Here is a 26285-nt window from a genome sequence, read left to right as displayed (position 1 = left end):
AAACGTGGGAGCTGCTCACAGTCTGTCGCTACTGGATCTGGTGTTGGAGTCCATTGGGCATGTAGTCTTCAGGGGAAGATGAGTGGGAAGCAGGGTGAGGCTGAGCTGGAACCATATCCATGTGAGCCTCTCATGACTTCCAGGTGCCCTAACAGCCCAAAAGGCAGAGAAACCCCCAGGCGTAAAGGAATGTGGTCTCCTTGCTCCTGCCTTCCAGATTGCTGGCCTGGTGGCTCCCGAGGGGGAACTCTGCAAAGTAGGGCATGTAATTCCAGTTTGGCTAACCCGGCACACCACAAATCCACCATTTGGTGTGGTCTTTGGACTGTCAAGCTTTTTGCTGTCAGGATCCTGTTAAAATTTTAAAATTGAGGCGAACCCCAAAGAGCTCTTAGGTAGGTGGGTTACATTTGTCATTATCTGCCATCGTAAAAGCTAAAACTACGACCAGTCTTATTTAGGAAAAGTAAACCAATATCTATAACATACATCTTATAGGAAATAAATATTTTCCAAAACAAAGCAGTTTAATGAGGAATGGCATTATTTTTACATTTTTACAAATTTCTTTATTGTCTGGCTTAATAGAAGACAGCTGGATTCTGCTTTCTCTCTGCCTCTGCTTTCTGTCAGTTGCAGTGCATTTTAGTAGAAATAGAAAAGCCAGTCTCACAGAGGCGTCTAGTTCGTAAAGGGAGCAGTCGTTTAATAGCCTTTTCAGATAATTGTGACATTTTTTTGATACTGCACCAAATTTGGTAGCTTCTTAAGGTTAATTGCAATGTACCAGTTTGAAACCCTACAAATTAACTTTTCTATTACATTGAAATTCGTTGGTCTTTTTAAAAACAAGTTATGTATGTATTTATTTGAGAGAGAGAGAGTGACAGCATGAGTGGAGGAGGAACAGACAGAGAGGGAGAAGCAGACCTGTGCTGAGCTGGGGACCCTCAGCTCATGGCCTGAGCCGAAATCAAGAGTCAGACGCTTAACATACTGAGCCACCCAGGCGCCCGTCTTGTACTTTGAATGAACGCTTTCTATACCATTCATTGGTGATTTGGAAAAGTTTGATTCACTGAGTTATCCAGATCCTCTGAATGTTGACACATTGCATAGTACAGTTACATTTTAAAAAACGGCGGTAAGTCCCAGAGTCACATTTATGTGTGGTAGCAGCCTTGTGCTGTTACTTAATTGGGAACAGGGTTGTAGTTACAATTCTAGAAAGCTCATTGGGACAAAGCAGCGATGACTTCTGTTGTGTATGAAGAGTCTTAATACTTCTTGGCAGCATGGGTGAAGATGGTTGGTTGGTAATTAGGGCGGCGTGGCAGCTGTCCTCTGCCCCTGTCCCCTGTCCCTAATGCCGCTTTATGAGCACGGGCTGCTGCCATGGGGAGGGAGCGGGCGCTGTTGGTTGGCCCCCTGCGATAGGGAAGTGCCATGGACTGGGGTGTGGACACCAGATTTGTCTGCTTTCTCCCCCAGGTCAAGGTGTGTATGTAAGATGATCCTGTTAAGAAGAGTAACAGATTTCATGAGAATTCAAGGAGGAGGGAGTACTTAAACCAAAAATAACTTGTGGTTTTGATTATTTTCTTTCCTAACTCTTTATAACAGCTACCATTCCTCTTCTTAATATTTTGTTTGTATCCCCCCCCCCATTTTCTCCATTTTCCAGTAGCTTGTGTGGAACAGTGGGAAATCATTGGGAAATTATTCTGGATTTAAACATGATTTGTGAAACAGCACACCTTGTTTATGTACCTCAGTTTATTGGCACATAGTATGCATGGTTCTTAAACCAGCGTTTCAGTACATACATGCTTTCAGTTCTGTTCTTATCTCCTACTTCCCTGGCTCCTTGACATTTGCAGCTCCCTCTCCCCCAAAATAACACATTTTGATGCAAATATGTGTGTACTGCTTTGTACAAGACTATCTGAAGGTATTGGGGCAAAGAAGAGTCAGACCGTACATTTTTTTTTGTATAAAATCCTTTAGTTCTCTTTTTCCAAATAGTTAAAAGATCTGAAACCATATAAAAGGGAGTGCTTATTTAAAAAGTCAGTAAATTATTTCTTCTCTCTGCCCTGTAGGTGATTTTTTCCCCTTTTGTTTTTTTAAATTACTGTAAAGTAAAATTGACTTTGGGGGGGGGGTTCCTGTGCGTTTAACACCTGTATAGATTTGTGTAACCGCTACCACAATCAGGATACAGAGCAGTTCCCTCACCCCAAAACTCCCCTCAGGCTTTTCCGTTGTAGTCACATCTTCCACCTACTGCAAACCCCTGGCAACCACGGATGTGTCCTCGGTCCCTTATGGGTTTTGCATTTTGCAAATGTCATGTAAATGGAATCATACAGCATGTGACGTTTTAGATTGGCTACTTTCTTCAGCCATCCAAGCTAGGTGTTTCAATACTTCATTCCCCGTCTGTGGCTGAGCAGTATTCAGTGTATGCGTACAGCACGTTTTATCCCTGCTCCCCGCTGAAGGGACATCTGGCTGGCCTCCAGACTTGGGACGATTTGATTGAAGCCACTCTAAATATTTGTGGCAGGTTTTGTGTGGGCGTGAGTTTTCCTTTCTCTAGAGTAAGGTGCAGAATTGTTGAGTCATCTGACACAGTACGCTTAACCTTACAAGAAACTGCCAAACTCTTCCCCCTGCGTCCCAAATCAGTGTATGAGAGAGCCAGTTAACCCACACCCTTGTCCGCACTTGATACTGTCAGTACTTTGAGTGTTAGGCACCCTAATAGGTGGGCAGTATTACCCAACTGTGGTTCTATTTGCGCATACCTAACAGCTGCTGGGCAGACAACTCTCCGTGTGTTTATTTGCCACCCCTATATCGTATTTGACGTGTCTGTTCAACGATTGGGTGGTTTTATTGCTGTCAAGTGTGGAGCTCTTCATCTGTTTGGGAAGCAGGTCCTTTGTCAGGGAGGTGATTTGCATGCGTATTCTCCTAATCTGTAGCTTGTCCTTTCTCATAATGGTGTCCTTCTGGAGCAAAACCTTCTAGTTTTAAAAGCGAAGTCTAGTTTGTCAAAATGTTCTTGTATGGATTCTTTGCCCCACCCCATGTGATTTCTTCTTAAAGTCTTTTGGTGTTAAATTTTATTTTTATATGTAAGATCCATTGTGAGTTAATTTTTGTGTAAGGTGTAGGGTTGAGGTTCCTTTTTGTGGCCTATGGACGACCAGTTAGTTGTTCCTTTACCATTAGTTATAAAGACCATCCCTTTTCCCTTGAATTGCTTACCCCTTTGTCAAAAATAGTAACATTTGTGTGGGCCTGTTACTGGGCTATCCTGTTCCATTTGCATGCTCATCCCTTTGGTAAGACAGCACTCTGTGATTACTGTGGTTGCCATGTTGATTACTTAAGCTTTGGAGTGAGTTTAATCAGGTGGTGTAATTCCTCAGACTGTGTTCTTTCCAAAATTGTTTAATTTGCTGTATTTCCTTCATTTTTCCATAAACACTTAGAATCAGCTTGTCTGTAAGTATAAAAAAATCCTCAGGATTTCGATTGGAATTGTGTTCATACATAAAGACGAATTTGTAGAGAGGTGATATCTTGACTAGGAGTTGTTTCAGTCCACGAACATGGTGTCTCCTATTCTAATGACCCTTTCTCTTGAATGTCCCGTTCTCATAGGGGACGTTGCTTGCTCACAGCAGATGGTCAAGGTCTCCACTGGTTTGTAGACTGAAGTGTCTCCTCCCCATCTTTTTTTTTTTTTAAAACAAAAAAACAGATTTCCTTTGCTGTTCTCTGGGAAATTAGTCTTCATTCCAGGAACTTTTGAACAATTTCTGTGGCGCCCCTAGTGTTTTTGAAAGATCTTGAATGTGGCTGTTTCTTGATAGCCCTGGTGGGTCCCCTCAAAAGGAGGGTGAGGAGGAGGTATGGTGAGTGGTGGTCTACCTGCACCAATGTGTTAAAGAAACCAGAAACAACTTGGAGTTCTGTCCCAGGTTGCTGTTTGTTTGTTTATTTATTTATTTTTAAAAGTTCGCTCTATCCCCAACGTGGGACTCGAACTCTTGACCCGGACCACGATCAAGAGCCCCTTGCTCTGCCCACTGAGCTAGTCAGGTGTCCGTCTAGGTTGCTGTTTGTGGTTTTATTCAAATAGAGGAACCCGTTTGAAATGGCTGTTTGACTACTTTTTAAAAGTTTTAATTAGCACAATCAAGAGTTTGTTTAAAATCTCTCCTGTGAATCTGACCTCACCCCAGCACCTAGATTCTTTTTTGTTTGTTTGTTTGTTTAGCTAGTTCTTTAAAACCCAGGCATTTAAGAAGATGCTGCCCTCTGCCAGGGTGTAAACAGACTTTCCAGGCCACACATAGTTGAGGCAATCTCTTTGTTCCTTGACTGTTCAGGACTCCCACTTCCTCCTGACTCCAGATGTGCCGCTGGTGAGTCTTCTTTGGACTCTTAGGCTGGTGTCATGCCTTGGGGAGTACTTGGTTTGTGCCTTGTACACCGTGATTTGCTTTGCTGTGTGTGTGTGTGTGTGTGTGTGTGTGTGTGTGTGTTGACTTTGTTGTAAGGTAGTACATATTCTCTGAGCCATTTGAACAAACAGTATGGAACCAAGAAGCAAGGAAGAAGGACTCCATTCTTCAGAAGTAAGCGTTGTGTACTTCGTGTATGGTGGGTCTTCGTCCCAGTACCTGCATGGAGCCTCGCTCATTCCAGGAGGACATCCTGGTAACTCACTCAGTGACTCCTCTCTGGGTGGGCATTCCCCCTTACGACAGTTAACAGTTTACACTCTTTAAAACTACATGAGTGTGGAGTAAACTTCCACACGTAAGTAAATTTTGTAGATAATTTTAAAATACCAAGATGTTTAATACTCTAAAGAGAAATACTGCAGAAAGTGGAACAGGTGTGTTCCAGCTGATGTGACTCAGTTGTTTAGTACACACATCATTTACTATGCAGGAGCCCTCAGGAATAGTCATGACTGTGGAACTCTTTGTCCCCATGCAAAATGGCCCATTTCTGTGAAGTTCTTGTCTCTCCATATTTTTGTTTTTTATTAATTATTTTTTAAAGATTTTATTTATTTGAGAGAGAGAGCGAGCATATGAGCAGGGGGAGGGGCAGAGGGAGAAGCAGACTCCCTGCGGATCAGGGAGGCCAATGCTGGGCTCCATCCCACGACCCTGGGATCATGACCTGAGCTGAAGGCAGACACTTAACTGAGGGAGCCACCCAGGTGCCCCATCTCCATCTTTTTAAATATAGCTTTATTAAGGTGTAGTTCACCTTGCGCTTCACTCACTTCAAGTCTAAATATAGATTTGCCTGTTCTGGACACTTCCTACTGTATGTAACCCTTAGTATTAATGGGCATTTATGTTGTTTTTAATTTTTCTCTAAAAAATGGTGCTTCAGTGTAAGAAATATGCTTGTGTGGATCTTTGGGCATGGATGCTGGTTTTCTTTGCAGTAGGTTCTTAGGAATGACATTTGAGTAAAAGGACATTTGGCTTTTTGGGTTGTTGGGGTTTTTTGTTTTTTAATAGGTTTTTTTTTTTTTTTTTTAAGATTTTATTTATTTGCCAGGGAGAGAGACAACAAGCAGGGGAAGCAGCAGGCTGAGGGAGAGGGAGAAGCAGGCTCCCCGCTGAGCAGGGAGCCCACTGTGGGACTCCATCCCAGGACCCTGGGATCATGACTTGAGCCGAAGGCAGATGCTTCACCTACTGAGCCACCCGGGTGTCCCAGCTTTTTGGTTTTAATACATATAGCCTTTGGGTTGAATAGTTGACAGCCATTTGACACCGCTGATGTTGTGAGACCCTCCTCATCAGTGGGCATTTCCAGTATTTTTCTCTGTTAATCTGGTAGATAAAAAGTGGTATCGCTTTAGGGAAGTTGAGCATATATATTAGTCGTTTGTATTTTTTATGAATTTCTCCTTTATGGTAGTTGGGCTGTGTCTTCTTGAGTTTTAAGAACTGTGTGTGTTCTAGATATTAATCCTTTGGCCATTGTATGATGCAAATACTTCCTACCTTCGTCCTTTGGCTTCCATGAAGCTCAGTCTCTGCTGGGCATGCCGGGACTTCCTCCCCCCCCCGCCCAACAGGTGGTCTCTGCTATACCAGCTAGCAGATAATGCCGTTTCTCTTTTTTTGTGAAACAAGATGGTATGTGCGAGCAAGCAACATGGACATGATCACAGGCTCTTCAGTCCTGCAGATTGTAGCCCCCCTCGGTGCTTGCTGCATTCACAACAGTCACCAAAGTGTGTGGACAGGACTGGCAGTTAGGACGATCCTCTTGGGAACCGGTGGTTTTTACATAATCAAGCCAAACTGGAGGCCCCAAACAAATAATTTTATTTAAGGTACACAAATTCATATGTGGCTGTCTCTGGGGATTTTTTTTATATACCTGATTTAAATCTGAATTATTTCAGAGTAGAGAGCTAACTGTCAGGTCTCAACGCAGTGGGTCTGCTTTGAACTGTCAGGCTCCATGACTTAGAAGCGGTGTGGACACTGCCCTTGGGCCTGCAGTAGCCCACCAGAGGTGGAGGACCAAAGAAATCCCTGGTTAGTAGGACAGGACTGCCACCTGGAAGTGGGTCCCAGCCAGCCTCATGGGGGATGCATGTGGCCAAATTGTATATAAAATCAGACGAGTCATAAAACCAAACTGCTTTAGAGTTGCGGTATTGATTGAGTGATGGTTTCATTGTTAACATTACTGTGAATCTGGCAGGCTAGCCCTGAGGGGCAAGATGGTAAAAAACAATAATAAAACCAACCCCCTCATCCACATCCTCTGTGGAATGGCCAGAGGAGCCCCTGCCTGTGATGGTTAGGACAGGCTTGATTGACCAGGTGGGTGCTTGGTGGTGGCAGCCCTTGTCTGAGCACCGCGACCATCTCACGTCGAGCAGCAGGAGGGTGGTTCTTTTGTCCAGTGCCCTGAAGGTCATGGGAGGCTTGCCGAGGGAGCGAGAACATTACAGAAAGAAATTCAGAGTCATAGCCTTCAGGGCCCTCCATGGCCTTGGCCCTGCCCACTTCTGTCTGAACCTCATCTCCCACCTTTTCCCTCATCCAGTGCCCTTGTCCCTGTTGGCTCCATCCAGAGTACGCATCTCTAGGCTCTCTGCCACCCTGGCTCCTTTTCGTTCCGTGGTCTCCACCAGGATGTCACCTCTTCCTTCAAGGCTAGTGCTCCTGTGGCTCTATGACTGTACTCTCTTTTCCCCTCTGTTGCAGTTATCCCCTCTTGTCTCCTCCCACAAGAAAGCCAGCACCAGGCCACCAGGGGGCTTATCTCTCTGTTCCTCCTGAACCCCAGGGCCCAGCCCAGCTCTGGGCACATAGGAGACACTTGATAAGTAGGTTGACTAACTACTGAGAAGGGAGCTGGCTCTGCCCAGCTCCGCTGGAAGTGCAGGCCTTTACCTCTCAGGTTATTCCTGCCTGGAAAAGATGGTATGTGTGGCAAGGAAGTAATTAAAATATTGTCTTAGTTGGTAGTTACTGTAATTGCAGGAACACAGGGCATGCCATGTTTTAGGGAGATATGTTGAATTCCTGGTAACGTAATAGTAATGGGTTAGAAAGGATCTTTTTGAAGCACAGTTGAAGTTTTCCATCTAGGACTACATTCAGAAACTGCTTCTGAGAGGTTCCCCTTTCCTCACCAGGCACAGAGAGCAGGCAGGGAAACATCTGTGTTTCCTCATGGCCCCCAGGCGTGTGATCTCTGTGACTGGGGCGGCAAGCGTGGCACACGGGCAGCGCTCCTGGTCAACACCTGCTTCTTGGAACCTGGTGGCTGTGAGGGGCGGTCACCTGTAGGAGGCACCGAGTCCTGGAAGAGAGAAGGCCAGTTGCAGCTGGGCTGTGAGCAGAGTCATTGGGACCCACCATCCTCACTTTATTGTTTCCTTGGGAGACTGTCACCCCTTTGTGACCCGCAGGTTCTGTCCAAGGTCTGGAGATGGTCCATGGTTCTGGCTGACACCCCGTGTTGCCTTAGAAGAATCCCCCAGAGGGCCTGGAGTTGACTCCACAGCCCCTGAGGCTCCCATGTACTCTGTGTTTGCCAGGAGCATTTCCTGGCTCTCAGGGGTTCTGGTTTCTTAGGGAGTGCCCATCTTACCGCCTGTGAGACCCTGATTCCGGGGATGCCTTCACTCCCTCGGAGCTCCCCGCCTCTCCCTCCCCTGCAGCGGCCTTATCAGGAATGCCTCCTCACTGGTGCTTGCTGGGTCCCACACCTCAGTCGCCTGCTCTGTCTCTTAGACTGCCTTCCTTTATAGCTAGCCCCAGCGGCTGCACTCTGCTTCTCACTGTTGGGTTCTGAGCCCTCACTTTGCTCCTCTCAGTGAGCTTAGAGCTAGGGTCTGTACATTAGGATTTATACTGTGGACCAGAACACTGGCACATGAATTGTATTTGAATTCTCCAAAGGAGGAGTGAAGGAGCTGTGTCTAAGAGTTGGAAGAGCTCTCCAGAACGGTGCATGAAGTTGTGCAGGACTTGGGTCATCTGATGGATCGCTCATTTGGCAGCTTTGTGGTCTTTGATGCTTTGCTCTGCTGCTCATTGTCATTGGGAAGAGTTTGTTTGGCTAACTACTTGGGTGGGGGGTCCAATGCGTTTGGGAAAGATGACCTGGTGATAAAATGCAGCAGGACAGGAATCATAGTACAGATGGTCACATCATTCAAGTGGGAAAAAACAAAAATAGGTACCTGGAGGCATTCATGGTTGAGTAAAATCATGGCGTGTTATGGCACTACTCAGAAGTAAATTCCTGTGCATATTTATGTATACCGACTTGGGGTAGCTCTAGCTTATTCGTGTAATTTGAATACCGTTTTTTGTTCATGAGAAAATGCATGTACGTTGTTGCATATGCATATATAGGAACGATGAGGCTGCCTGGAAGGGGGGCTTTCTTCATGTTAGGATTGGGAGTGGAGGAATCCTCTGCCCTTATTCATCTCTGTACTGCTCGCCTTGCTACTGTGAGAATTTCATTATTTCAAATCCAGAAGTAAAAATAAATATAGAACCAGGACTTGTACAAAAATGTTTGTAGCAGCTTTATTTGTAATAGCCTCAAATTGGAAACAACCCAGATGTTTGCAGGTCAGATGGCGGGTCCCTGCCATGGAATCCTACTCAGCGGTATAAAGAAACCAGTTGTTGACCTGAGTCTCAAAGGAATTATGCTGAGTGACAGAAGGCATTCCAAAAGGTTATATGCCGTGCTCATTTATATAACATTCTTGAAATGAAAAATTACGGGGATGGAGAAGATTCGTTGTTTCCAGGAGTTATGGGAGGGGAGTGTGCGCGGGGGTGGGGATGGGGATGGGTCTGAAAGGGCAACCCAGAGTCCTTGTGTTGGAACTGTTCGTATCTTGCCTGGGTGGACACGCACATCTACACATGTCTTAAGAGTGCAAGTGAGCAGGAATAGGATTAGTGTGTTGTGTCAGCATTGGTGTCCTGGTTGTGAATTGTACTATGATTCTGCAAAATGGTACCGGGTGAACTGGGTGAAAGGAAGTGGATCTTTATTATTTCTATAATAATTGTGAATCTACAGTTATCTCAATGGTATGTTTAATAAAGAATAAAATCAGGGTGATCTAATAGAAATTTTCAGGGGTATAGGTTATGTTGGGAATAGGCACTTCATAAAGCATATAAAGAAATTCAGCCTTCAAAGCAGCATCGTGCTGGGGCACTTGGGTGGCTCAGTCAGTTTGGCATCCGGCTCTTGGTTTCAGCTCAGGTTATGATCTCATGGTTGTGAGATGGAGCCCCCTCATTGGGCTCTGCACTCAGCAGGGAGTCTGCTTGACGTTCTCTTTCACTCTGTTCCTCTCCCTGTGCTCCCTCGCATGCGCTTTCTCTCTCTCTCTCTCTCTCTCTCAAACAAACAAACAAATAAATGTATATCAACAACAACAACATAAAACAGTGCGGTGCCTCTTTACTCAGGACTTTTTCCTCCTTTACTTCTTCCTGACTGGTGCCTCTGGGTTCATGTGGGGCCTCCATCTAACTTGTCCTTTACCTGAGGAGGGAGCAGTCCTCCTGGAGGATAGACCAAGTCGTCGGCAGAGCCGGTCTTTTAGAGGAAGAACAGAGAATATGAGCTGGGCTCCCCTGGAGGCAGTGCCCCTCACATCCAGCTGTAGCCTTAAGCCAGTGGGTCCATCGGTTAAGGGAGCTTGTGGTCATCACCTGAGAATGTCTGCACTGGGCCCGCACTCAGTAGGGGGTCAGTAAATGGAGTTACAGATTCATGAAACGCTTGAAGCAAACCTGACATCCTGTTTGCTCTGCTGGTCCTGCTCCGGCACAGACCCAAGCTAGCTCTTAGGCTGCCCCCCCCCCTTTTAAAAGATTTTATTTATTTATTGGACAGAGAGAGACAGCGAGAGAAGGAACACCAGCAGGGGGAGTGGGAGAGGAAGGAGCAGGCTCCCCGCTGAGCAGGGAGTCTGATGTGGGACTCCATCCGAGGACCCTGGGATCACTACCCGAGCCGAAGGCAGACGCTTAATGACTGAGGCGCCCCTAGGCTGCCCTTTTCTGCCTTGGCTGGTATGAGAATTGCGGGCATGCTGAGGCACGTGCTTCTTGCTGAAATTCTCCATATGTGAGTTTAGTATCAGTTATAGTCCTTGCTTTTTAGGTTTAAGGGTTTTCTGTTTTCTCTTTTTTCAGGTACACTTTTAATAAGGGATGAATTTTAGATTTTCAGGAGAGATGTAGTTTGTGTGCTGTGTGCCCATGATCCCCATAGCCAGTTTTCCCCACTGTTAGCAACTTACATCAGCAGCTAAGGAACTGGTAACCCAAGTCCTGACTTCTTTTTTTCCCATAACATCCTCTTTCTGGATCAATTTGCCTTTTGGAAGTGATTCTCTAAATTGATGAGGTTGCTTGAATATGTTCCTTGTCCTAAACCCAAGAATTCTGTGTATGTGTTGGGGGGGGGGGCTTTAAAAAAAAGAATGCTGAGGTAGAGCTCCTAGAGATTCTATGCAGTCACTCTGATGTGGATGAGAGAACCCTCCCCTCCCCAGCCCCAGCAGATACTGCTGCAGAGCCATGCAGACATGGCGGGGAACCACAAGCTTGGACGAGAAGGTGACTGGGGAAGGGGGATTCAGATGGGGGTTCATAGGCCCTAATGGGTTTCTATAACCAGTACTGACATTTCTGAACTGTCCTGAAATATATTTGGGATTAATTAAGAAATCAGTATGCAGGAAGATACCAGTGTTCTCATTTACCATGATAAGCTCTCCTTTATGTAATATTCTTTAAAATGGGTGCCAGAAGCGGAGAGAAGGGGAGGAGGACCAAGCAGCGGCCAGAGGGCTTTTGACTTTGAATTCCAGGTGAACTGGTTGAGTTGGGAGTTTAGACCGTGTACCCTGTGTTGGCACTCCACATATTCTGGCCTTTAACTGAGCTACGGTTTTGCTCACTGGGTTGTATCACTAGTTGGAAAGTTGGAGGAGGAACCTGGGAGACTGAGTCGGAGGTGTGGCTGGGTCTTTGTGGCCTAGGCACCACCGGGTGGCAGTACACAAACTTCTTAGTGGAAGGCTCTGAGGTCTCACAGTGGTGGTTTGTCCCCTTAAATCTGGCCTTTTGGGGAGAGTTTGAGTAATCTTTGTGAAGCGACAGAAAATGTCAAAGCCAGCAAATTGAAATTCTGCTCTTTGTCTGTTATTTCATCCAGGGGTGAGATTCAGCGCTGAATTAGCGCCACATCATTTCCATAGCAATTGGCAAGTGTTCTTTGTTGAGTAGTCCTGTGTTATGACATCACAAATGGAAGTCAGTGGGAAGGGAAGCCTGGCCTCCTCAGTAGCAAGAGGAGGAAATATATAGACTCTGTAACCAGCCACGTTAGCCTCTTCTGTGTGTTTCTAGTCTTTAGAAGAGACATTTTGTGTCCTTCCGTATATATAATAAAATTGTGCCTCTGGTACTTACCACAGGGCTTGGCATCAAGAGCTTACCACTCACAAGTAATGGAAATGATCTTTGATTGTATTTGAGTGTCATAAATATATTTTGGAATGATAACTGCTCCCCCCCCGGTATTTGGCATATTTCGTACATTTTGGTTTTTTTTATTTGAAGTATCCCATATTGTCCCTGGTGCTTGCCAAGCATGTCCCCAATCTTATTTGAGACCATTGCATGTCAAAAACTGAGTGCTGTGCTTCACAAATGGCCAAATGAGAGTTAACACATCTGGGAAGTTTCAAACAGATGGGACCTAAAATTCAGGAACAGGATCACTTTACATATAGTGATAAATGCATATACACACACCAATGTTGTACTACTTTAGTGATATTGAAGGCAGTCTGAACCATTGAAGATATTTCTGGAAGTCTAATACAGACTTTTTGTGGGCTTCGGGTACTTTCATCATTGAATTCAGGTCCAGGGATTTACTGTGTCTTAATTAAATTTTTAATCCTCTTGCTGAACTGACTCATTTATGAGGAGCTTTTTTTAACTGGATATTCAGTCCCTTAGGAGCTAGACTTGAGTTGCTAACTTTTTCTATCAAGGCCCCATGGCAGTTGGTTGGGAGCTTCATGGTGCCTGTCATTGGGCAGATTTCTCAGGTACATGGTGGACCTACCAGGGACTTGTTGTCATTTCATAGCCACTGGCCTGGACCAGCATGTCCATGCTTAAGGAGGGTGGAAAGGAGCAAATCGATCAGCCCAGCACAAATGTGTAAAAAGGTGTAGGGTATTGGGGTGCCTGGGTGGCTCAGTTAGGCATCTGCCTTTGGCTCAGGTCATGATCCCAGCGTCCTGGGATCAAGCCCTGCCTCTGGCTCCCTGCTGAGCAGGGAGCCTGCTTCTCCCTCTCTAGCTCTTCCCTGCTGTGTTCCCTGTCCCGCTGCCTCTGTCAAATAAATAAATAAAAATCTTAAAAAAAAAAAAAAAAAAGGTGGGGGTATTGCTCAGGAGAACCCAGTTCAAGTGTAGAACTTTATTTTGCTTTTAGGGACCAACTGCAGAGAAATCCTGTCTTAATTAAATTAGATAGTTTCCCTTATTTATAAAATATTAGACTTTTGTCAGTCATTGCATTGTAGTTAATCCTACTTCCAAAACACTGTGGCCTATTTTTTTCCTACCCCACACAGTAAAGTGCTATGGGTGGTGATCCATAGATCTTTTGACTTGGTCTTGATGTTTTTTTTTAAGATTTATTTTAGAGACAGAGCATGAGTCCGTGGAGGGGCAGAGGGAGAGTGAGAAGCAGACTCCCTGCTGAGCGTGGAACCGGATGGGTGGAACTTGATGCGGGGCTTGATCCCACCATCCTGAGATCATGACCGGAGCCAAAATGAAGAGTTGGACGCTTAACTGACTGAGCTACCCAGGCGCCCCAACTTGATCTTGATTTTTATTATTACCATAACTTCTGGTGAAAAAGTACTCTATTTCAAGTCACCAAAACCCTTAAAAGATACCTTGTTTCAGCTATAATCTGAATTCACTTGGATCTCAGAATCTTCAGGATTACAAATCAGTTGGAGAATTCTATGACCCGCTCTAGTTCAGACTGCTTACATCTACAAAGCATCCTTGTTTTAGGTGTGATGCTGTCTTGTATACAGAGATTTTTATTTTTGCAATCATGCACTAAAAACCATATTTTAAGGCAATTGTAGTAGGACAGATTTGAACTGAGAAACGAAATTAAAATACCAAGCATATATCAAGCAAATTAAGATTTATGGTGCATTCGTGTAATGTGAGAGTGTGTATAATGTAGATTCATGCTACTGCTGCTTCTGGAGAGCCTCTTAATAGTTTATGTCCTTCCAGTGTTTGTTTATCATGTAAAGGGAAATGAGAATTTATTTGTTCTTATTCGAACATACTCTGTCTCTTTTATAACAGAAGTTGCATGTGATATTTATTGCTTGGTATCTTTATTTATTTTTTAAACTTATAGCTTAGAGAACTTTCCATATAGGTACATTGAAACACTGCTTTATAATACTCTATTGGTGGAATGTGCCATAATTTATTTCATAGGCTTTCATAGGGGTTTTTCCTCATAAAATATTTTTAATGGTGGTTTGATGTTAATATAGGAGGATAAATGTAGTTGAAAGACATTTCAAAATACCTTTTAAAAAAATTTTTTTTTGCTTTTTAGAACATAGTTTTGGAGTTCGAGCTAATTAAGCAACAGCAAAAAGGATTTCTCCTCCCCGCTTCTTTTGTGTGTGTGTGTGTGTGTGTGTGTGTGTGTGTGTGTGTGATGGTTGAGGGACCAGTTCAAAAATGTATATATGTTTGTTTTTAAAAATAACTTCAACACAATTGCTAAGTGTATATATTGATAGTTAATAAAACAGGAGTATCAGGTTTGGAAGTGATATAAATTTGGTAATACCTGTTTCTTGGCCTCCAGGGAATTCTAAGGTGTGTTTTGAGATGCTTAAGGGAAAAAAACATGGTTTATATTCAGGAATTACTTGAGACGTAATCTGATAATTGGGGGTTTTAGAGAATGTTGAGAGGGGAACGGGGAGGGTGCTGTCCATGGTGCTGAATCAGACCGACTGCTGACCGCCCATCTGAACGGGGGGTGGGGAGGCTCTGAAATGTCGCAGGCCTAGGACACACTTAGGTAGCTGTTTTAAAAATAACATCTCTTGTTCGTAGCTAAGACTGTTGATTTCAGTCAGCATGTATACAGTCAACATAAAGGGGCCGCACTAGTTGCAGTGAGCTGTTCTGACATCTAGAAGCAGGAGAGGGTTTACATATGAAGGATGGACCCTTTTGGCCAGTAAAGGTTATTTAAGTCCCAACTCTTGACATAGCGTTTATTTCCTTTTAAGTCAAGGATCCATGTCAGTGTAAGAAGATTGTTTTTAAATAGAGATAAGAATGTTAACACTTGGAGTTTACACCTAATTCTTGCCATTCATTGCTTCAAAGTTTTGAATCCACATCTTTGATTATATATAAATGTTTGTCAAGCCACATCTCAGCAAGCATTTAGAAATCTATAGCACAGGGGCTCCTGGGTGTCAGTTAAGTGTCTGCCTTCGGTTCAGGTCATGATCCAGGGTCTTGGGATCGAGCCCAGCATCAGGCTGGTCAGCAGGGAGCCTGCTTCTCCCCCCACCCCCAGCTTGTGCACTCTCTCTCTCTCAAATAAATAAATAAAATATTTAAAAAAAATAGAAATCTGTAGCACATCTTTTTATGTGCTTCTCAAAATCCTTTTCAGACTCTTTATAAATGCCAATCCTCCTAGGGACCCCCTTTCACACCGCCCCCCCCAACCTCCAGTTCTGGTTTTTGCCTGGATTTATACTTCAGTTATTACAGTAATTGTCCAGTGACACTTTGAGACTCCAGTGTGATGTTTTAAAGCGCTGACATGTGTTAGAAAGTTCTGATGCACACTGTTATGTATATATTTAGTTAACAATATTTTCTCTGGGTTTGAGTTTTATTTATTTATTTTTTTAAGATTTAATTTATTTGGGCGAGAGAGAGCATGAGTGGGGTGAGGAGCAGAAGGAGAGGGAGAAGCAGGCTCCCCAGTGAGCAGGGAGCCCGACATGAGGATTGGGGCTTGATCATGACCTGAGCTGAAGGCAGACGCTTAACCGACTGAGCCACCCAGGCACCCTGTGGGGTTGAGTTTTAATGAGTAGGAAACCCATTTCAAAGTATCATTGCAAATTTAGCAAATGTGGTATAGTGATCGTTTGCATCCAATTTAGCATTTTGAAAGCAATGAAAGTTCATATTTAGTAAACATATTAGTAAATACCTTTTGGGTTAGAGCATGTTTATTATGGCACATTTGGATGGTATTAGTGACTGGAAATCGTCAAAAGTACAAATATATTTTTATTTATTTAATCTAAGACCTGAAGGTAAAAAACCATGGAATTTCTTTGTTTTTTTTTTTTTAAAGCTGGAGATACAGATGACCCACCAAGAATTACTCAGAACCCTGTTATCAACGGGAATGTAGCCATGAGTGATGGGCACAACAACACAGAGGAAGATATGGAGGATGGTGAGTACATGTGGTTTGTTAACTTGCATTGGGCAGAAAACTGTCAGAAACACAACTAGATGTGCTATAGATTTCTTCCTTGATTACTTCTGAGTTTCTTAGGAGTAGCTAATTTTCAGGAGGTTTGTATCTGAGGAAAATTTAGGAGACTGTTTTGGTTTTGAATTTGAAGTTTATCTATAAATTTCAGGGTAAGGTGGTTCTCCCCAGCTTAGGTGAGAAGGTTTAAATGCAGAAGTTTGTAAAAGATGGGGATTTACTCAGGCTTGCACTTTCCCAGCCACCGTTAGTGTTCAGAGCAAGTGTATCTTACTCTCCTTTCCTTTTTGTTTGCAGCAAGATACTTCTAGACATTGGAACTTGACTTTCCATTGCATTCTTACTGTAGTGTGTCTATCAGTTGTCTGGAGCTGATAATCCCTCCCCCGCTCCCATTAGGTGTGAAATCAGAATTGAGCTTTGGGCTTCATTCTCCCACACTAACTTTTGATCTGTATCTTCTATGCGAAAAGTGTATGCATAGGTATATGCATGGACATTTTGTGCCCGGGAAATCATTTCTTTCGAGGCTATTTCTTCTTAATAATTTATCAAATAGGTGACCTGTACACTTATTTGCAAGGTCAAAATCATGTGACGGTAGCAGCCAGTAATCACTTTATGGAGTCCCTGGAATCTTGCAGTGTAATATGAAACCATGTTCTGTCAAAAGCATGTCCATCAATCCTCATAAGGGTTGTGTCCTTCCCAGGGGAGTAACGGGGCAGTTGAAAAGAAACCGTCAGTCACGGGCTGCACCACCAGAAGGACTGCTGTTCAGACCTCCTGCCAAAAGTTCAGCCTCCATGAGAAACTGCAGCCGTAGTTGAGAGTTCTCTCACAGTGCGGTTTACCCCCTGGCAGCTGGCTGAGGCAATATCTGAGGAAGGTAAAGAGGCGTGGTCTAAACCCCGCTGCTTTGTTACCTGTGGAGTGCGCTTTCCACTGTAGATCAAGGGCAACGGTGTGGGTTGTGGTCTCTTTGGTTGCTGGGCTCTTGGTTTTATTGCAGACACCGGAGATGCCGAAAGTGATTCAGAGAGCGCAGTTGGGAAGGTGTGGCCAGGCCCAGTGTGCTCAGTGTGAGGTAGAGATGGGTTCCAGTCACTTGAGGAGCAGTAGTAACTGCCCACCCCAGGCAGAGAGCTCCCTGTCTAGTTCCACAGAGCAATTCCAAAGAATATTTCCGTGCGTCTATTTTTGGGGAGGGCTTGGGAGGAGGTGCAGTTGTAGATAAAGGGCAGGGTTTCTCGACCTTGGCACTGTTGCCTTTTGGGGCGCATCATTCTTTGTTGTAGGGGCCGACCTCGGCGCGATCGGATGCCAGTGTCATCCCACCCTTATGCCCACTCCCTGCAGTCCTGACAACCAAACATAGACACTGCCAGATGTGTATGGGGGTCCAGACTGCCTCATTTGAGAACCACTGTTAGAGATCTGTAATGTACATAATAAAACCCCTTTCCTTTTCAGGCAAATTTTGCTAAATTAATAGTAGTAAATAATGGTGCCAAACCATTGAACCTAATAGTGGACATATTGCCGTAGTGAGTTACCAAACAGGAAAAGAGTATTTATTAAGGGACAAAGCAGAGTGGTCTTCAGTAGCACCATGTTCCTGGTTTGGGATTTGAGGTGTCTTTTAAAAGGCCCAGTGTAAGAGAGTGAAAAGATTTTCTCTTTTTGGTGGTAAGGGGAAGGGAGGGAGATGGTTCTGGTTCTACAGTAGAAGCCTTAGTTTGTGGCAGCATTTTCCCAGTCGTGATAGGTATTTTGAAACTCTTTTCTGTGGGATGTTAGCATGAGGTGAGAAGTTTTGAATGGTCTAGGAAATTTTGAGGGGTGCTGGGCCAACCAGGTGTCCATATCTCGGGCTTCTCTGGGCTGTCCGCACCTTAATGTCTTTCTGCAAAAGACTTGTTTTGTTAATGATTCCCCAAGAGTCTCAACTTTAGAAACCCTTTTTCTGAATCTCCTTCCGACATGGTAAAGTAGGGCACACAGTCTAGGGAATGCTGGATCAGGCTTATTTACTGGGCAGAAGGGCCTTCTTTGGGAGGGGAGTTTCTCTACAAAAGTTAAATGGCTGACAGCATAGACAAACAGGTGTGGGGTTGAGATAGCATATTTAAAAGTCTTGGTAACATGGGATTACGGGCAAGAGTCAGAATCATTTTCTGGTTGCACCTACCTATGCTCCTTTGATTTTAGTTTCTTACTCAGTTTTTCCTTAGATGAAGATAAGTTTTAGAGTAAATAAAGCCTCTGCAAATATAGATTGTTGGTACCCATGAAACAAAAGTAAGTTCTGGGGATTAACTAGGACTTGAATGAAGAATAGAGGTTTGATAAAATTACTGCAAGAGTGCTATTTGGGCACTCTTTAGGCTAACCTTGATTTAAAACAAAACAGAAGACTGTATCTTCCTCTACCTTTTTCATACAACTGGACCCCAGTCTGGTTCATTGGCCTTTGCCCTGCGAAGATAAGGTGGGAGTACGAATGGGCACGGTGGCTGTTCTGTGAGGGCAGGAGTGGAGGTGTGGGTAACCAAGTCTTCGGGCTGAGGATGTGTGGTGACAGGTAGCAGAAACTCGTCATCCTGTCCTTGACAATAAAAAGAGGCGTGGAGTAATGCACTAACTGCGGCATTCAGGCAGGTTATAGAGTCTCTGTTCAGATGAAACGCTAATTCTGCAGGATGTGGGGCATCCTTCAGAATCCCAGGTGTGTTGCTTTAAATTTTTTTCTTTTTTAATTTTGAAGTAATTATAGACACAGGGAAGTTGTAAAAATAGGATCTTGGAGTACCTTTCACCTGTTTTCTTGGGCAAAGACATTTATGTCTCCTGTAATTCCTTATGGGAGTGTGATCAAGCCAGGCCTTTCTGCCAAAGATGGGTTTCAAGTATGCTCTGCTCTTTTGTAGACCCTCTTGCCTTGACTTTTTGGTATATAATGTTATTTTTCATTTATGTAATTAAGCTACAAAGAGTTGAGAGCCATAAGGCGACATTTTTATTCGCATGAAACCTCATGTTAAATGTCCTAGTTAGCATATCTCAGAACTGAGTCTGTCCTAGGGATGTGCCGTGTATAAATCTACGCGTGTGAGCTGAGTTCTGAGGCAGGATGGCGCCAGGCAGAGGCTGCTGAGCCTCTCTGCCTCTGAAGGGAGGGCTTGCCATCTCGTGGACTCGGTGCCATGCTGAGTTTTGTTGGGTCTTATTTAATATCTAAGATTAATTCTGAAATTGGATTAAAGTGTGGGAGACAACGAAAAAGCATTTATGATACATTTCAGTTTGGGTCTGTGTGAAAATCTAATCTGACAAAGAGTGGAATTTTATCTGAAAACAAGTAGTTGAGTTAGAAGAGAGGCAGAACTTTGGGACTTTGACCTCTTTAGGGTTTCATGAGTGCGTGCCCTGAGGTGATTTTTATTTGGTTGATAGCAGTTCTTTGGTCCCCATAAGGCAAGCCAGTTTGATTGGGCTCTGCATTTGGGGGGATGTTAAACTCTAGAATATGGCGTTTTACAAACCAGAGACAACGTCCCCGTTCAGGGGCCGCAGATCTTGGGGACTGAACCTGCTGTGCTCATTTTGTGAAGAACCTCGGATAAGTAAACCACTTAGCCTCAGTGAGCCTCGGTTCCCTCATCTGTAAAGTGGGAGTTAACATCTACCTTGCGTACCCTGCAGGATTGAAATGCTGCTCACATGGGATTTGAGTCTGTGAAATGGTGGTCCACACTCTTCCCAAGCCTTTCTAAGACATGACCTTGAACCCATCTCTTGGCCTTTGGGTACTTTTGCCCTTCCAAGGGGTTAAGGTCATAGCTGCCACTTGAAGAAGCTCGAGTACATACTGCATGTCTTAGACGGGTCTCACCCCTCTTGAGCAGCCCTTCCTTCCGAAGGGCCTGTGCGGTCTGTTGAGCAGGGTTACATAGCAGAAAAATTGGGGAGGAGAAGTATTGAAACAAGGGATCAGGGCCAGCTGTCACGCTTACTTTTGGTTCTTATTTCTTTGGTAAAGAATACTACCCTCTCATGAGGATTGATGGACATGTTTTCTTAAGAACAAATTCAGATAGTCACAAACATAAGCAATATCCATACCCCCAGAAGTCTGTATCCTGAGCACATGGTTGTCTTAGTGAAGTTTGGAGACTGAAGGATGAAGGAAGGCAGTGTGTTCTTCACGTGCTCTTCCTCCAAGCCTGAGAGTCTCCCTTGGGGCCCAGGAGCCTGGGGGTGAGTGATGCCAAAGTAGCCCCTGATGCCAAACCGGAAAAAGCCTTCCATGTACCTTAAAGTGTTCTGTAGACCACCTGGGGCTCTTCATGGTGTGGCTCTTGGTCCCCTGCCACGTGGTGAACTGTAGCCCATCTGCAACCAGCTAGGTACCGAAGTGGAGAGAAGGCATGTAGAGACTTGTACAGCTCCTGGACCTTGCTGTAGCAGCTTCCTGATGTTCTATAGAAGTGCCAGCCAGTAAGATTGGCGCGGAGACCGGGGGAGGGCTGCTCGTTCACTGAGTTTGAGAAGCGTCCGTGCGGACACTGCTGGGCTTGTCAGGGCTAATCAGTAGCCAGTGTCACTTGTAAGTGAATAGTCACCATCAGTCAAAGGTGGAATTCTAAAGTGTGACTCCCCCCCCCCCCCAAGATTTTATTTGTTAATTTGAGAGAGAGAGAGGGAGGGAGAGAAAAGCAGACTCCCCGCTGAGCAGAGAGCCCAGTGTGGGACTTGATCCCAGGGATCCCAGGACCCACAGATCATGACCTGGTGACTTTTAAATGAAAGTCATCTAAGAGAGAGGCGTTATATCCATACTCCACTTTCTGTTGGAGAAAGCCTTAATTCCCTAAATTTGCCTTCAAGTCTTGTTGAGTAAATGTAACAATTTTTACGATTCATATGGAGAAGAAAACCAGTTTCTTTCTTTTTAAATTAATTCCCCTTAGGGAGTCCAGGCTGGTATTTTCACAGAAATTGTGAATTGATGAAGCTAACATTTATTTTGGGGGCTCACTTCTTGGCAGTCTTGTCTCTAAAACAGTGCTGCTCTGCAGTAGGCATGGTGTGGCACTCTGTCCGTGCACCCTGTGCACCCCCTGCGCCCACAAGCGCCACGCCCCCCTCACTGCTCCTCTGACCTGGCCCGGGTCAGCCCTGCCCTCTTCGTCCCTGCGCCCCGGCCTCCAGCAGGTGTCCCAAGAGCCGCTTCATGCCGCTTCTGCAGAGCCTGTCCACTCACTGAGGGTGACACGGGATTGCCAGAGTAGAGTAGATGTTCTCATAGGCCGAACTCTGGAGATCGAGGAGGGCAGGCAGGTGTGTGTCGTTAGCCCACTGGGTTTAGGATTGCATTCACATATAAACTGTGTGTCACCTCACTGTTTTAGATTATCAGTGGGAAATGACGCTCTCGTTTTCCCCAAGAGTCAGGTCTAGCAGTTAGGTCGCGGTCGTACAGAACGGTTCGCCCGCCGTTGTTGGTTGTCCCACGTGGGGTCCCACGGTTGTCGGCCGTCGGTGCTGTTTCACAATGCCCGAGCCCTGTGATTGACACGGCCTTTTCTTGCAGACACGAGTTGGCGCTCCGAGGCGACCTTTCAGTTCACTGTCGAGCGCTTCAGCAGACTGAGTGAGTCGGTCCTTAGCCCTCCGTGTTTTGTGCGAAATCTGCCATGGAAGATTATGGTGATGCCACGCTTTTATCCAGACAGACCACACCAAAAAAGCGTAGGATTCTTTCTCCAGTGCAATGCTGAATCTGATTCCACGTAAGACAGTTTAAATGATGCGATTACAAACCCACAAATAGTTATGCTACGTGATTGGAGGCCCGATCTGATTGGCCTCTTTGAACTGAACAGTTTTGAATTTCCTTGCTGCCTCTACATAGCCCTTTGATTTTACATTCAATGAAATACATTTCTCTCTTTAAAACTCACTGGTAGGTATTCTCTCCAGTCTAGAAAAGGTGTCTTTTTTTTCTTGCAAATGAGAAAGTGAAGTTCACGTTTTAGAATCTACCAGCCCATGGAACCTGGAATCGGGGCCCCTGCGGACGGGCTCACTGCTGGATTGTGGGCTTTTATATACCAGTCACTGCCTGACGGGAAAACTGGAGTCCAGGAAAGTTCCTCAGGTCCTGTGGCCTCCCCGTAGTTATGTTAACCAGTTCCTGTGTGTTAATTCAGAAAGATCCAAACTAAAACATTCTTTGAGGGTTTTACAACATGAGCTTCTTCAGCTTATTTTAGAAATATTGTTCCTATAATTTTTAAAAGAAGTGTGTAATAAAATGTCTTCAAATTGAGAAGAGTCTTCATGGTCCCTTTATTCAGATGAAACTAAAGATTGAGGCTTCACATTTCCTACCCATTGATTCTTTGTCAAAAGTTTGATTCTTTCGTTAATTAAAAACTGTCACCGTTCAGCATTTCTCAGAAGCTTAGTTTAAGGCATTGTTCGAAGGGGTCCCGGATCACTTGGTCACCATGTCCTTCTCGTTCCGTATCAAGGAGCCCATGAGAAGGCTGCTTCCTTGGACCACGTCTGTGTGGTCACCCCCAGACTGTAGCCCTTTGGAGCTCTCAATGAAGGCTGTTCCCCAAGGGCACTGGCCTTTGCTGTTCTGTCCAGGCTCCAGGGAACGTAGTCCATTTCCTTGGGCTTTTGACGTGAAAGCGTTAAGTGCGAAGCCCAGTGTGTGCTGCAGCCAGGGCCTGTGTGTAGGTTGATTTTTTTTTCTTCCTGTGTTCACATTATGATCTGGTTTCTGGTGAGTATTTGGGCTGCACGGTAGTCTGACAGACCACTTCAGGCTGACAGTCGTTTGGGGGAAACAGCGTGGCCGGCGCGAGCACGCAGAAGCACGGGTGCTGCGAGGCTGCGCTCTTGTGGGTTCAGCTCTCCTGTAGCTCCATGCTCTTAGTGGACCTTTAAAGGGCTGTATCCTTCTGGTTTTTAAACATTGACCAGAGGCCCTTTTGTGATCTATGCCCAACTTGATGGCAGCGGGGACACTTCTGCTGTGCTGTGACTCGGTGGCTCTGCTTGGAGTCCCCCGGGAGCGCCTGGTACAGCCCTGCCTGGGAACCGCTGCGAGAGGGGTTCTTGGAGCACGCAGCACGGCTTTTCTTTTCTCTCGTTCTGTTCTTTTCCCTAATACCCAGATTAGGTACTAAATCTACCATGTGACCGGAAAACTAGCCTCTTACAGAATCTAAAAGACCAGTATCTAAAATTCAGTAACTTCTCTGTTTATTGATACAAAAAAAAAAAAAAAAAAAAAAACCTGACCTAAAACTTTTTAAAGAAATTAATATTAATAAAACCATGGGTCAAATCACTACGGATGGCCTGGGACACCCCCAACCCGTTTTAGCTGTTTTCACCATTAAGGTAAATGTGTCTCTCCCCCAACTCCCCCACTCCTCCCAAAAAATAAAAGAAAAAAAGGAAAAATGTGGGAATTTTTGTGTGCTGTGTTTTTAAAGTGTGCAAACATCAGTTAAATAGGTCAACTGAGGCTTAGATTTTCTTTAAACAGGTCGTGGTCTTGCCACGCACAGGCTGTGCTGAAGATAATAAATTACAGAGACGATGAGAAGTCGTTCAGCCGACGCATTAGCCACTTGTTCTTCCACAAGGAGAATGATTGGGGGTTTTCCAATTTCATGGCCTGGAGCGTAAGTAACCGAGTGTTTATACAGAATGATCTGAGCCTTACTCCTTCCCGAGTTCCTTCACTCTTCAGAGCCTTCTGTGCGTTCTAGAATCAAAAATGTGTGCTTCCTAAGTGGGACAGGTGTCCGAAAATGTGTTTTCTCCAGTTGGCTAGTTGAGGTTTTTAAGCAGCTGACAGGTCAGTATTGGGGGGGGGGGTCAAGTCAGACATGGTTTCAGGGAACCTCCCCAGTTCTCAGCCCCATCTGTTTTGGCTGCTCTTGGCAGACGTGGAACCCAGGAGTGCGTTCTCAGGCACGTCCTGCTGGGTGCTCCAGCGTGGGTTCTCCAGCACCTCTCCAAGCCCTTGCTCTGGGGAGCGGGCACCGATGCCTCCGGGCCGTGCCCTGGACCAGCTCCCAGTGCTTCCTGGATGCTTCCTAGAGGAACCAAGCTCTTGCTGGTTTTGTTCAGAGGACACTACTAGTTAAAGTAGATCAAAACACTGCAAAATCAGAAGCCTGATTTGGGGGTTAGAAAAAGTAGTGTTTTCCTCTAATACGTAGAGGGCACTAGGGTAATTGTCTCTTCAGAACGAAGGGAGCATTCATGTGTTCTTATGCAAGCTGGATATTCTTATTTTTTATAGGAAGTGACTGATCCTGAGAAAGGATTTATAGATGATGACAAAGTTACTTTTGAAGTCTTTGTACAGGCGGATGCTCCCCATGGAGTTGCGTAAGTTTTTCTTTAATTGGGTGCTCTTAAGAAACGCCTTTTGTGCTGTGGTGAAGCACTAGCATGTGAACAGAGATGCATATACTTAACAGATACGCACCCTCTCTGCGCTTGCCCACACATACGGGGGGTATGCGGCTCTGTATGCCAGCCTCACGTTCACCCCTTCGCTTGGCGGATTTTCTTGAGCGGTTTCTGTAGGCCGGACACTGCTGTGCACTAGGAATGTGGTGATGGTTGGCAAGGCAGCCGTGGGTTTCTGTCCTCCGATATCTAGACTGCTGGGACAGTTCATAAATCCTCCAGAGGAGATGTCCTAGTTTTACTTGGAAGAGGGCAGGGCTGGGAAGGTCTGGGAGCTGTGGGTATGCTGAGGAAGCAGGGGAGTTGGTGGGTTGGAGGTGGTGAGTGAGGTGGAGCCGAGCTTGGAGGACCCGCAAGAGACGTGACAATGGCTCAGCGGTGGGAGGTCTGTGTGCACAAGGCAGTGTTCGGCCTTACAGGAGGCGTGGGCGTGGGCCTGGGGTGGCTTACTTGTCAAGGAGGGTAAGGGGTTGGGGCAGGGAGAACAAGAGTTGAGCGAAGGCACCAGCAGCAGGGCAGGGTGGGGCTGAGCGCCGCGTCCACATCCGGAGGGTGTGGAGGTTGAGCCGGAAGCTGGAATCAGGCAGTGGGGCCCTGCTGACTGGTGGAGGCCCAAGGGTGAGGCCGTTAAGTGCAGTCTGGGAAGAAGGTCAGCGGCAGGCACCTGTTTCTTGCCCACCTTATTTTGTCTTCACGTGGCCCTGCTCTGGCAAGAGTGTGGGTGTGGGTTGACCTGGATGGACCGGGCAGAGAGCCGTGGGGCAGCCACGCAGAAGCTGTCACTTAGGTCGGGTCCTGGCTGGTGTGGCCTGGGGCGTGTACAGGAGGAATCCAGCTTTTCTTGAGGAGCCTTTTCAGAGCTCACGTTCTACTCAGATATCAGGAGGGGGAGGGCAAAAACAAGAAAACTAAATTTTTTGTGGGTTCCCCCCCATTTTGAAAACCTCCCCCTATGTTTATGATCTACTTTTCTTGACTAAAAAAGTGAATTGGTTTTTCAGTCTTACCAATCAAAACAGATTTCTTGCTTTAGACTTACTTATCAAAACCTAGTCAGCCATTATCACCTAAATCTTGGATTATAGTTTTTAAAATAACCATCTATAATTTAGGATTCTTGCATTTTCTTGCCAGTTTTTAAAATTATCCACGGATGCGCTCGCACGCGCAGACACACCCACACGCACACACTTCAGCAGGGTCCTTCGGTACACCCGAGCGTGTCAGCAAGGTCGTGGACTAACCCCTGGAATCACAGAGTACTATTGACCCTGACCTCGGCCAGTAGTAAACGTCTCCTCCAGTGTTGGTCACGCTTGGTGGCGATCGTGTTGTTCATGTCTTTACATTATATACAGAGGGAGATGGGGAAGGCTGTGGCTTCAACTGGCATTCTCTCTAGCTTCCTGTTACGATGGGGGGGAACGTGCAGTGGGAGCTGCTAACTCTGAGAAGATGTACCGTTTCTTCCCAGCAACCACCACCATAGACTGGAGAGAAAGAGCACTAGGGGCGTAGAAGTCCGAACGAGAACCTGCCCCAGTGTACATGCTTGTCTTTGCTTATGTGTGTAACTGCAAAAAGAGGGGTTTCAACTGTTTGCAT

General features: G+C 45.4%; 1 protein-coding gene across 2 annotated transcripts in view; it reads left to right on the top strand.

Moving 5' to 3' along the window:
- USP7 (ubiquitin specific peptidase 7) overlaps nt 1-26285 on the top strand; it is a 62511-nt gene that overhangs the window by 14554 nt on the left and 21672 nt on the right. For both annotated transcript variants that reach the window (XM_057314795.1, XM_026520346.4), the window contains exons 2-5: nt 16029-16133; nt 21769-21967; nt 23743-23881; nt 24508-24596. In XM_057314795.1, coding sequence (XP_057170778.1) covers nt 16029-16133; nt 21769-21967; nt 23743-23881; nt 24508-24596 — 532 coding nt within the window. The remainder of the gene's footprint in view (nt 1-16028; nt 16134-21768; nt 21968-23742; nt 23882-24507; nt 24597-26285) is intronic.

Source organism: Ursus arctos, unplaced genomic scaffold (assembly GCF_023065955.2).
Source record: "Ursus arctos isolate Adak ecotype North America unplaced genomic scaffold, UrsArc2.0 scaffold_2, whole genome shotgun sequence".
NCBI lineage: Eukaryota > Metazoa > Chordata > Mammalia > Carnivora > Ursidae > Ursus > Ursus arctos.
This window is presented reverse-complemented; position numbering and strand designations above follow the sequence as displayed.